At 39.5% G+C, this 12,029-nt stretch overlaps 1 protein-coding gene across 1 annotated transcript; it reads left to right on the top strand.

The window, feature by feature from the left end:
- Window positions 1–3,426: 3,426 nt before the first annotated feature.
- LOC149029789 (receptor protein kinase TMK1-like) lies at window positions 3,427–10,310 on the top strand. The gene is made up of 2 exons (XM_089142131.1): window positions 3,427–6,617; window positions 7,213–10,310. The coding sequence occupies exons 1-2, from the start codon at window positions 4,145–4,147 to the stop codon at window positions 7,719–7,721; spliced, it is 2,982 nt and encodes a 993-aa protein (XP_088998257.1). The 5' UTR covers window positions 3,427–4,144; the 3' UTR covers window positions 7,722–10,310.
- Window positions 10,311–12,029: the final 1,719 nt, after the last annotated feature.

Genomic DNA, 12,029 nt, shown 5'->3' with positions numbered 1-12,029 from the left:
GTGCTTTATTTGATATGGGTGCTTTGAAAGCACCTGGAGTAGATGGCTTCCCTCCCCTCTTTTTCCAATCTTTTTGGGACTTAATCAAAACAGAGCTCATAACTTTTGTCTATGAATATTTCTCCACAGGTATTCTCCCAGATAGTGCAAATGACACCTTGATTACTCTTATTCCAAAGAAGACAAATCCTGAAGAGGTTGACCATTTCAGACCTATAAGCTTATGTGGAGTCTCAATTAAGGTCGTGACAAAATTTTAGCATCTAGATTAAAAATAGTACTCCCGGCTCATTGATCCGCCGCATTTGTTCCGGATGGATATATCCGGAATGTATTTTGGCCCACGAATTATTTCACTACATCAAGCAAAAGAAGAAGGGCAAACAAATGTATATGGCGGTGAAGATCGACATGGCGTGCCTATGATCGGGTGGATGGCTTCTTAGCCCGTGTGCCGTTTTCAATCGGAATTTACATCTCTTGTTATGGGCGCATCACTTCGGAAATATTCCCTCATTATAAATGGATCTATTAGATGTATTATCTCACCAGCGGGGTCTTCGACGGGGGATCCCCTTTCCCCGGCCATGTTTGTACTTGTCTCTCAAGCATTTAGTGCGTTGATTAGGGAAGCTGAGGAAATAGCCTCTGAATGGGTGGGGTGAAATGAGGGCTACCGATATCCCACCTTTGTTTTGCTGATGACCTTATCATGTTTACTAAGCCAACCTACTAGCCACCCAAAATCGAAAGCAATTTTGGAGGTATACGGGAAGCAAGTGGCCAAAGGTGAATTATCGAAATCCTCAATGTGCTTTGCCCGAATACCCCTTCTAGAATCAAGGGTGGTTTTCAAATTTTGAAGATGAGTTATGGCAATGGACCTGCAAAATATTTGGGCCTTCCACCAATCATTGGGGTGTCAAAAGTGGAGGTGTTTCATGAGCTAAATGATGGGTGGCGCTAGATTGCGGGTTGGGTATGTCTATCTCAGCGGGAAGAACCTTGCTCAGGCTCGCTTTCCCCATTGCAAATTATGCGCTATGCACTTCGACTTCCCAAGCTCACCATAGAGCGGGTGTTGGCGCAATTATTTTGGGGTAATCAAGGAGATAAAAACAAACTCATTGGATTAATTGGAAGAGGTTATGCTTACCAAAACACCAAGGTGGGTTGGGATTCAAAGATCGGATAAGCATAATAGAGCAATGTTGGCAGCGGCTTGGAGCTACTCAAAGCCCAATGCGGGATGGGCGCAATGCTTAAGAACATATACTTTCCTTCGAGTTCCTTCTTAGAAGCAAAGTGTGGTTATAGACCTTCATGGGCATGGAGATCAATCCTGTGGGCCGTGAGGTGCTTAAAAGGTCTCTTATGGTGTGTTGGTAATGGGCGCAAGTGAAGGTTTGGGAAGACCCATGGATTCCTACGGTCAAAAACTTCAAAGTCCCAGTATCAATTGCTCGTGTGGAAGGTATTGATGTGGTGGCAGTTTGATGACTAGGGAAGGCGTTTGGAATATAGAGGTAATCAATGAAAATTTCCTCAAAGTATTGCAAAAGAAATCTTTAAAATTGCAATTCCTATGACTCCTCGGGATGACAAGTGGATTTGGGGGCGGACAAGAGGGATATTCTCGGTTAAGTCGGCTTATTCTTTACTAGCTACTCAAGACTGGAATCTTTAGAAGCTCAACCATCATCATCAAGAACTTGCGGTGGACATCAACACCAAAAAACATGGAAGGTAATATGGTCTACATATACTCTTCCAAAAATTAGATCTTTCTGTATAAAGCTTGTCTGATGGGGTGGCTTCGGAGAAGCATGTCATAGGAGAAATTCAATTTGGATCCTAGCTGTCATAGATGTGGCAAGGAGATGGAAACCATTGATCACATACTTATGGGATGCCCCTTTGCTGGAGCAGATGGTTTGGTTGTGACCTATCATTTAGAGTGCCTCAAAATGAAGATAATTCCTTTGCGGGTGGTTGTTTAACAACCCTCGGTTGGAGCGGCTAACCAGGCGGTTAGAAGGAAGGTGGTTGGACAAATGTGCTTTATGGCCTGGTATCTCTGGAGAGCTAGAAATGAAAGCGGGTTTAATAATAACACATGGAGCCCGCTGATGTGATTGACTATGCCGTGAAAGCTTTTAAGGAATTTGATGAGGTCAACATACCAAGGAATTTGAGGACAGCGCACGGAGGGGTTATCAATGAGACTAGTGTTCGTGGAAAGTTAGGTGGAGGGCACCATCTCAACCATGGTTTAAGATCAATGTAGATGCTTCTTTAGATTTGAATGGCAATTCGGCATTGGTTTTATAATCGAAACTCCGAAGGTTCTCCTTTAGGAGCTGTGTCTCGAGGGTGGGGTTTCGAGTGGCGGTGGGAGAGCGCTTGCGATCCGTGCGGCTATAATGGAGGGGAGCAAAGAGGTCTACAGTATCTCATCATCGAATCTGATTGTAATCTGTTGTAAATCACCTAAATAGCGGGTCCCCTTACGCCTGCCCACGGGGGTGGTGCTAGAGGATATTAGGTTGCTTTCCCCCCCTGAGATGTCTGTTGTTTTTGAGTTTATTCCTAGAGAGGCCAACTCTGTGGCAAACTCTCTAGCCCAGGAGGCCCGGTCTATTGAGGGTGAGACTGTTTGGCCGTTATCCACTACTTGGCTCCAGGAAGCCTGTTCCTGTGAGGCCTTGTGCCCATCCCTTCAATAAATGGATTTCTACCAAAAAAAAAAAAAAAAAAAAAGTCTTTCAGTTATTCTGAATTCTGATCTTCTTTTCCTATTTGAACCCAAACACCATTTCCCTTTTCATGAAGCTCTCTCCATTCTTAGTAAGTCAACTTTGTTTGTTGTTTTGTTAATTCAGAAGAAACTGAAAGGAAAAAAGAAACAAATAAAAAAAACATATATTTACTTAGTTCATTGGTTAGAATTACTAATGCTCCTTGTATTATAATTTTTTAACATCTGATGGGGCAATAATAATTAATAACTTCATAAAAAAATAAGACTCAATTAATAGTTAAGCTATAATATAAAGGATAATTAATATTGCTTAATTTTAGAGAAAGCTTAAAGATGAATTAGTAATTTCAAAAAAAAAGAAGATATTAAGTTATAATAATTATCCTAAATATAAGTTGCTTGGCACACTTAATTTTCTGCTTTTTGCATTTTCATTAGTCGGTTAAGCTAAGTTGGGATTGGCTCCTTGTAGGCCAGGAGAGATGGATGGATAATGGCATTGGGTGATGAAAATTCCAAATTATGAGGCACCTGGCACCCTGTCTCTATCGTATGGTAATATAAACCAAAAGTGATGGTTCCAAATGCTACACTTTTGATTTTGTTTATGGGTTTGTTAAATCCATTTAGAATTTTACAGTAGTTATTTAGACAAAATGATTTTGTCTTCTATGCTTTTTGCTTTGAAGTTTCCAAGAGAATTTTGATTCTTTAACTGTAAACAGTCCATGAATTCATGAAACGGGCCTGGGCAGAAAGTCATGAATGTCCACTTCTGTCTCTTCTTTTTCCTAAAAAATAATGTCGACTGGTATAATGGATGATCTGTTAACGAGTGTGTTGTCTGATTTGATCCGTAATTCTGTATATGTGGACTGTGGTGGACACGTCCCCTGTTGCATGTTCTGGAAGGATAACTAGTCCAAATTGTTAGTAAAGGATCTCTTGAAAAATTTTATGGAACCAGAAAAAAATTTCTGGTCTAGATTTTCTTCGAGTTTCAGGATCTTCTTATGAGGTCCTGCTTTATGTGACTGCAGGGTCTGCAATATCTTTTCTTGGGTTTCCTGCTTCTTTCTAGGGGTTCAGGGATCTGGGTTTTTTATTTTTAAGTTGATAGTTGGAAGGGTAGATTGGGGCCTGGAGTACATTTTCATGTTTAGTCTTCAATTGGGTTTTCTTTCTAGTTTGTATGCTGGATGGTTTTCAGTAGTTTTGATTGTGTAAGGTGGAGTTTCCGCTGGGAAGGACCCTAGTAGCCATGGAAACAAGCAAGGAGAAGGTGGTTCTGGGTTTCACGATGCTGCTCTGCTTTTATTTCAGAGTAGTTTTGATTTGATTGTTGTAAGGTGGGATTTCTGCTGGGTGAGTACCCTAGTGGCCATGGGAACAAGTAAGAAGAAGCTGCTTCTGGTTTTCATGGTGGTGCTCTGCTCTGTTTCACCAGTGTTTTGTGCAACTGATCCTGGGGATTTCAAAATTCTAGATAGTTTTAGACAAGGGTTGGATAATCCAGAGCTCCTAAAATGGCCTTCCAGTGGAAGTGATCCCTGTGGTGATCGCTGGCCCCATGTCTTCTGTTCTGGTGATAGGGTAACACAAATTCAGGTAGCTAACTTGGGTTTGAAAGGAACTTTACCTCCCAACTTCAACCAGCTCCAGAAGCTGTACAATTTGGGGCTTCAGTGGAACAGTTTCAGTGGGGCTTTGCCATCTTTCAGTGGTCTTTCGGAATTGAGGTATGCTTTTCTGGATTATAATCAATTCGATACCATACCTTCTGATTTCTTCGATGGCCTCACCAGTCTAGAAGTCCTGGCTTTGGATAGCAATCCTTTGAATGCCACTGATGGTTGGTCGATTCCTGATTCGCTGGGTAGTTCAGCTCAGCTGGCTAATCTGACTGCAATGCAATGCAATTTGATCGGCCCAATTCCTGATTTCTTAGGGAATATGTCGTCTCTTACAGTCTTGATGTTGTCCTATAACAAACTCTCTGGTGGAATTCCTGAAACTTTTAGCCAGTCAACATTGCAGATTTTATGGCTTAATGACCAGACTGGAAGCAAATTGTCTGGTCCAATAGATGTAATTGCGTCCATGGTGTCGCTCACGCTGTTATGGCTACACGGGAACAGATTCACCGGGCCAATTCCGACCAATATTGGAGACTTGGCATCTTTGAGGGATCTCAGACTCAATGATAACCAACTTGTGGGTCTAATTCCGGAAAGCTTATCGAGTTTGCCGCTACAGAACTTAGATTTGAAGAACAACATGCTGATGGGTCCGATTCCGGAGTTGAAATCCGGTAATACATCTTACCTGCCAAACTCATTTTGTCAATCTGTTCCTGGAAGACCTTGTGATCCTCAAGTCTCAGCACTTTTAGATTTCCTTGGCAATGTGAACTACCCTAAAAAGCTGGCTAGTTCTTGGAGGGATAACAATCCTTGTCAGGCATGGTTAGGAATAACTTGTGATTCAAATTCCAAGGTTTCTATCATAAACTTGCCCAGAAATAACCTTACTGGAACACTTAGCCCTTCAGTTGCAAAGCTGGCTTCTTTAACCACTATTAGGCTTGGGACAAACAGTCTGACTGGTTCAATTCCTTCTAACTGGACTGATTTGAAGAATTTGAAGTTGTTGGATGTTAGTGGGAACAACATTAACCCTCCAATACCAAAGTTCAGTTCAAGTGTAAAGGTCATTCTAGACGGTAATCCTTTATTAAATCCAAGTAGCCCTGCGACCTCTCCCTCGCAGTCTAACTCTTCATCGGCAAGTCAGCCTTCTCCATCTACCAACCCTTCTCCCCCACTAGCTAACTCATCATCATCATCACCATCACCATCACAATCACCATCACCATTAGGGAGTCGGCCTTCTCCATCCAGCAACACATCTTCTCCGTCTAATTCGGGTATTCAGAACCATGCTCCTTCTACATCATCTGAAACAACATCAGAAGAATCTAGATCAAGAAGTTCCAAAACATCTAAAGTGCTTGTAATTTTAGCCCCTGTTGCTTGTTTTGCTCTCTTGACTCTTCTAATACTCCCTTTGTCTATATGCTACTGCAAGAAGAAAAAACGCACTCTCCAAGCTCCGAGTTCCTTTGTGGTTCAGCCCAGAGACCCATCTGATCCAGATGATATGGTTAAAATTGTTGTGTCTGACAACATAAATGGAGGTTTATCTACTATAACAGAGAGCAGTACACAGAGTAGAAACAGTAGTGGAATGGGAGAATCTCATGTCATTGAGGCTGGAAGCCTGATCATATCTGTTCAGGTTCTTCGGAATGTGACCAAGAATTTTGCTCCCGAAAATGAGCTGGGACGTGGTGGTTTTGGTGCAGTTTACAAGGGTGAACTGGATGATGGTACAAATATAGCAGTTAAGAGGATGGAGGTTGGCATCATTGGCACAAAAGCCCTCGACGAATTTCAGGCGGAAATTGCTGTTCTTTCAAAAGTCCGACATCGGCACCTGGTGTCTCTGTTGGGGTATTCTGTTGAAGGTAATGAGAGGCTTTTGGTTTATGAGTACATGCCTCAAGGGGCATTGAGCAAACACCTTTTCCGCTGGAAGAGTCTAGACTTGGAGCCTCTTTCTTGGAAGAGAAGGCTGAACATTGCTTTGGATGTTGCTAGAGGGATGGAGTATCTTCATAGTCTTGCACACCAGAGTTTCATACACAGAGATCTAAAATCTTCAAATATTCTCCTCGGTGATGACTATCGAGCAAAAGTTTCTGATTTTGGTTTGGTGAAACTGGCTCCTGATGGAAAGAATTCTGTGGTGACCAGACTTGCTGGGACTTTTGGATACTTGGCACCTGAGTATGCTGGTAAGCAGTTAGTTTTCTTTTCATTGTCTCTCAAGGATTATTCAACATATCCTTCAATCTGTTGTTGTCAAATTCAATATAGGTAAAGTTTTATTTTCAGAATATGTGAAAAATTATGCAGTCTGCTAATTCAGCATACTATCTTATTATATCCATTGATATTTATCTTGGTAATTACTGGACAAAGTGCTTAGGTATTTGGACAATCTTGTGTAACCTTTTAAGGGAGATAAGGTGAATGATGGGATATGATGTACTTTGAATTGTATTACTACAGTAAAGTCTCTGAGAAATATCCTTGGCAAATTTATACTGGAGAGTAAATCATTATACCACCTGCCTATCTGGGTGAACCCATTGTTGTAGTGTAAAGTGTTGACTTAAACCAACTTAACAAAGCTGCATCTACACAATCCTGTAGTTGTTCATTTCTTGGGTTTACTATGACATTAGAAAACATTATTTGATGGTTGGTCTTTATGATGACACCTCTTTATGGCCTACATGTGAGAACTTTATTGCAGCATTGGCTCATAATGCATGTTCTGTGTATTTAGTTCCTACTAATTCCAATTTACATCTTCTAATTATGCAGTAACGGGGAAAATCACTACCAAGGCTGATGTTTTCAGCTACGGAGTGGTGTTAATGGAACTGTTGACTGGGTTGATGGCACTTGATGAGGACCGTTCTGAGGAGACCAGATACTTAGCTGCATGGTTTTGGCATATCAAATCAAATAAAGAGAAACTAATGGCTGCCATTGATCCTTCTCTTGAAGTGAATGAAGAAACATTTGAGACCATTTCCATTATTGCTGAACTAGCTGGGCACTGCACTGCAAGGGAGCCAAACCAACGGCCTGATATGGGTCACGCAGTGAATGTGCTTTCTCCATTAGTTGAAAAATGGAAACCATTTGATGACGACACAGGGGAATATTCAGGCATTGATTATAGTCTACCCCTTACTCAGATGGTCAAAGTCTGGCAAGATGGAGAAGGTAAGGATAACAGTCATATAGGCCTTGATGACAGTAAGGGAAGTATTCCCTCTAGGCCCACTGGCTTCGCAGAATCCTTCACCTCTGCTGATGGTCGGTAACTAGTAGTTTAATGGAATTTAGTCCTTGGTGAATGCTTTCTGTTTATCTCTCATTTTTATGAAGCTATCTATGTAGTAGGTGTGGATTCTTGGCTTATCTGCCTTTAGATTTTAATTTCAGCTAGTCCCATGGGTTTACCTTTAGGACAGGATTAAGAAGTTACATGCCTAGGAGGCCTTTTATGCGTTCATCACATTTCCGTTGATCATCCTTTGATCCTCCTTATCTATTTATTTTTGAGCTGTGAGATTCATGTAGTTTGGTGCTGTAGATAAAGCAAATACAATTGGGATCTTTTCGGTTATTTTTTTGATGAATAATCACTGGCTATCCTATTGGTCAATTTCAAAGTGTTGTTTGAAAGTGATTCTCAGTCCCCATTCTTTCTTTTCTTGAAATTTCTATAGTCATTTACCCTCCAGACATCTTTGTTACTTGTCCATGGAGTCCTTGCTGCAGCTGGCAGAGATAATTTGAGAGGTTTATGGTTGACTGCTTCTTTATAACTAGTATACTTTCCTTTCCCCTTTTGAGAGGGAGGATAAGGGGTTGGTTGTGGAGAAAAAGTAAGATTTCAATTGCATATTTGATTTAAGGCTATTTGTTAGCTGTTGCAAATGTAAGTATTTGGAAACAAAACTCAAATCTCTCTCTCTCTCTCTCTCTCTCTCACACACACACACATATCATTGTTCTTACTTCTGTTACTGATGCTCACTGAAATGTTAGCTGACTCTATAATCCCTAAGATTAGTCAGGTATTGCATCAAAACTTGCCCAAGACTAATTAAGTTTTTGTCAAGTGCTTGCCTTAATCCTGTTAATGCAGTGAACTCCTTTACTGCCAGGTTCCTGTACGTAGCAGGGTGTGAGGAGGGTCAAATGTATGCAGTTTTACCCCTGTTCCTCTCTTTTTGTATTCTTCGATTTACATGAGGACAGCATCCATATGATTCTGACTTCAAACATGTTCTGCCAACTCAAACGACCAGCCTACGAGCTTATGAATAGCAATAAAACTTTAGCTATTTCAATATATTTTGCTTCAACTTGTCTCCAACAAGCTAACTGATGAAGGGAAGTGGTATTCTGCTGATGCTTTCCATCTTTATTGGAATACCTCCTGCAATTAGCACAAGTTTACTTATCATTTTGATTATTTCATTTGCCTGTGGGCATGGTTGCCTTTTCTTGTCTGTTCTTAAATTCTTTTTTCGTACCTCCATTTGATTATTCAGAGATGTGCACATATGAGAATGCTGGCCTTTATGACAATAGGTTGAAGATAACAATGTCATTGCATTAAAGTAAGATCTGAAATACTGACTTTTGCATACCAACAGAATCATGTGAATGCTTGTTTCTTTAGCTTCTTCCATTGTCCTGTTACTTGGATTTCATAATTTATTACTCCTACGCAGTCCTTCTGTATTCGTGTTGCAGCAGATCAGGACCATGATCTTCAACCTGAACAGTCCAGCAATTGCATTAAGGACATGCTGCATATTGATCTTCAGTGAAGAGGACTACCTTGCAGTCAAGAGATTGATCAAATAAATTGCTAGTGAAAATGGTGGCAGGTGAAGCAAGGCCTTAAATTGGTAGTGTTGATTTTCACTCCTCATTGCATCATATTATCAATTACATTTCTACATTTTATTCTTCTTCTTTCCATCATCATCATCACTCGACCTTAAGCTTTATCCCTGCAAATTGAGGCTAAGAACATGACCCTTATCTGCAATTCCACCCAAATGGAAGGACATTTCTGCTATCAGCCCACTAGCATCTAGCACTTGTGCATCTGCTTTCCACTTCAAACCACCAATGCCTCAATTGTGCACCATTGAAGGATACCCACTGAAGGAGAAACCTTACAAAAGAAGAAGAGATAGTTTTGGAGTCATTGAACTGATCATCATGTCGATTATACCATTTTGTTATGGTCATCCAAAATAAAGAGTACATGTCACATGAATGAATGATTAGTTAACCCAGAAAAGGCAATATTTGAGGGTTGATGGGAATAAAGTATTGGAAAGCCCTCCCAGATCTTGAGAGATCTACTATTCATAAAAATAATGGTCTCTGCACGCTGGAAGCATTAAAAATTTTCTTGGGTATGTTATATCATTCAATAATCAATTTATATTTTCGGCCCCAAAAAAAAAAAAAATCAATTTATATTATTTAAATTCTCACAAGTTTTAAGACAAAATGAAAAAACGTTTGAATTTTCTTGGGCCCATTGAGGTAGACTTATTGTATATTTATGAAACCATCAAATTATTCCGGAGAATTTAGTCAAGGTATGCATGATGTTGGTAATTAGGGATCTGTTTGATAATCCACCAAGTGCTTCTATTTTGGGAACAATAAAAACAATTTTGGGTGCTTGTTGAAGTAGATACATTTATATAGGTATTTGATAGGACTTGCTTTCGGCAGTAAAAATAATATCAATAGGTATGTTATCGCAATGACTAAAGATGGAAAAGATGAAAAATGACATATTTTGCAAAGACCAGAGGGATTAGGGTTTCATCAGAGATAGACAAGATGAAAAAAGATTTTGATTATTGGAGAGAGAAAAAAATAAAGAACTAAACAATTCTTTGTTTTAGGATTGAAGAAGCAACAAATTAAAGAGTTTAACCAACCGGGGTTGGTCCAAGTGGTAAGCAACTTGGTCCGCGTAAGCAAGGTTTCGGTATCGAAACCTTGTGGATGCAAAAAATCTCCGTTGGGAGACTCACCCAACAGTCAGGTGTGCGACCTAGGGTCGAACACCGGATTAGTCAGGGCAAAGCCTTGGAACCGGGGTTGGCAACCAAAAAAAAAAAAAAAGAGTTTAGCAATATAAAAGAGTTTTAGTATGGTTAAGTTCTATGAATACCCAACTCTAAAAATGTTTCACTTAAATCATTGGGTTCAACTTTTATTTCCAAAAACAAAGTATCAAAAGTATTTTTAGAGGCAGAAATTTTCAAAAATTCAAATTTATGTTGTAAAACTCACTAAAGATAAAATAATTTTTATCAAACGATTTTTGGGCTAATCTGCCCCACCCCCACCCCCACCCCTGCCCAAAAAAAAAAAAAAAAAAAAAAAAAAAGGGAAAGGAAAAAGGAAAAAGACTAGTTCATGGGTGAAACATTAATGCCTGCCTTTTGTCCCTTTTTTCTTTGTTTAAATTGCTCTCCTCTCTTTTCAATTATTTGAATTTTTTCCTTCTAGACCTATTTCTATTTAACATTGTTAAGTTTTCTTTTGCTTTAAATTTGCTTTTACAATTTTATCTTCACTTGATAAATTTATTTGACATCCTAAATAATATTTGTAAGAATTTTTTTATATGAGTCCCTTCATTTCCATTGAAAATATGGCACACCTCCTCTAAGATCAAAGCCTTACAACACACACCTTCACCTTTCACACTATTAATTAAAGTCAAATTAATTTGTTAATATAACCACATCGGCAATAGAGTGATAAAATAATTATGCAAGAGTTCTTTTAATTTGAGAAAAATTCTAGTCATATAATTTGGGATAATATGGTGAAGTGTGGAGGGGAGCTTTCTAAGATGTAGATTTTGGAAGGGGGGGCTCGTATAAAAGCTTTTTAAGATTTTATATAAATTTACTCCGAAATGAGGGTAAAATTGTTAAATTAAAGTTAAAACTTACAAAAACTCAATAATGTCAAATGTGGAGGGGCCTTTGTGAGATTTCGATTTTAAGGGAGGTTGTTGTAAACAATTATTATCAAATAGGTAGTAGGTCTTTTCATTGAAAAACAAAAAAAAGGAAAAAAGAAAAGAAAAGAAAAAGAGGTCTTAATTCTACTAGTTTGATATTTTGGGAATGACCACTGTCAGGTCTTAGATTCTATTAGTTTTTGATTTTTCAAAAATATTTTCACCGGGCCTTTTTGTTTGGGGTTCTCTCCGAGGGAGTTGACCGCGCATTTTGGCCTAGAGTTGACCACTAATCAACTTTTTAACAAACCTCAGGTCCCACCATATCACTCACTCCCTCTCCTACTTCAAATTAACCCTTTGACTTCTTTCTCTCACAAAGTGTGATATCGAGATTCACTTTAACTTTTTTTACCTTTGGAAGCCTCGACCGTTGTGTTGTGTGTGTCTTCTCCCAATCTTCCACGCTTCCTTCCAGCTATGCAAGACCAACAACGACAAGACAAGCCATATAAATCCAGGAGAAAACGCCAACTTAAGCTTTTCTAATCAGAATCCAAAGATATGCTGATTTGCGCTGGAGGGCCCCACCCCACCCCCACCAGAT

The sequence above is a fragment of the Hakea prostrata genome, chromosome 1, assembly GCF_041222555.1.
Source record: "Hakea prostrata isolate BN-2017 chromosome 1, UWA_Hpros_2, whole genome shotgun sequence".
Taxonomy (NCBI): domain Eukaryota; kingdom Viridiplantae; phylum Streptophyta; class Magnoliopsida; order Proteales; family Proteaceae; genus Hakea; species Hakea prostrata.
This window is presented reverse-complemented; position numbering and strand designations above follow the sequence as displayed.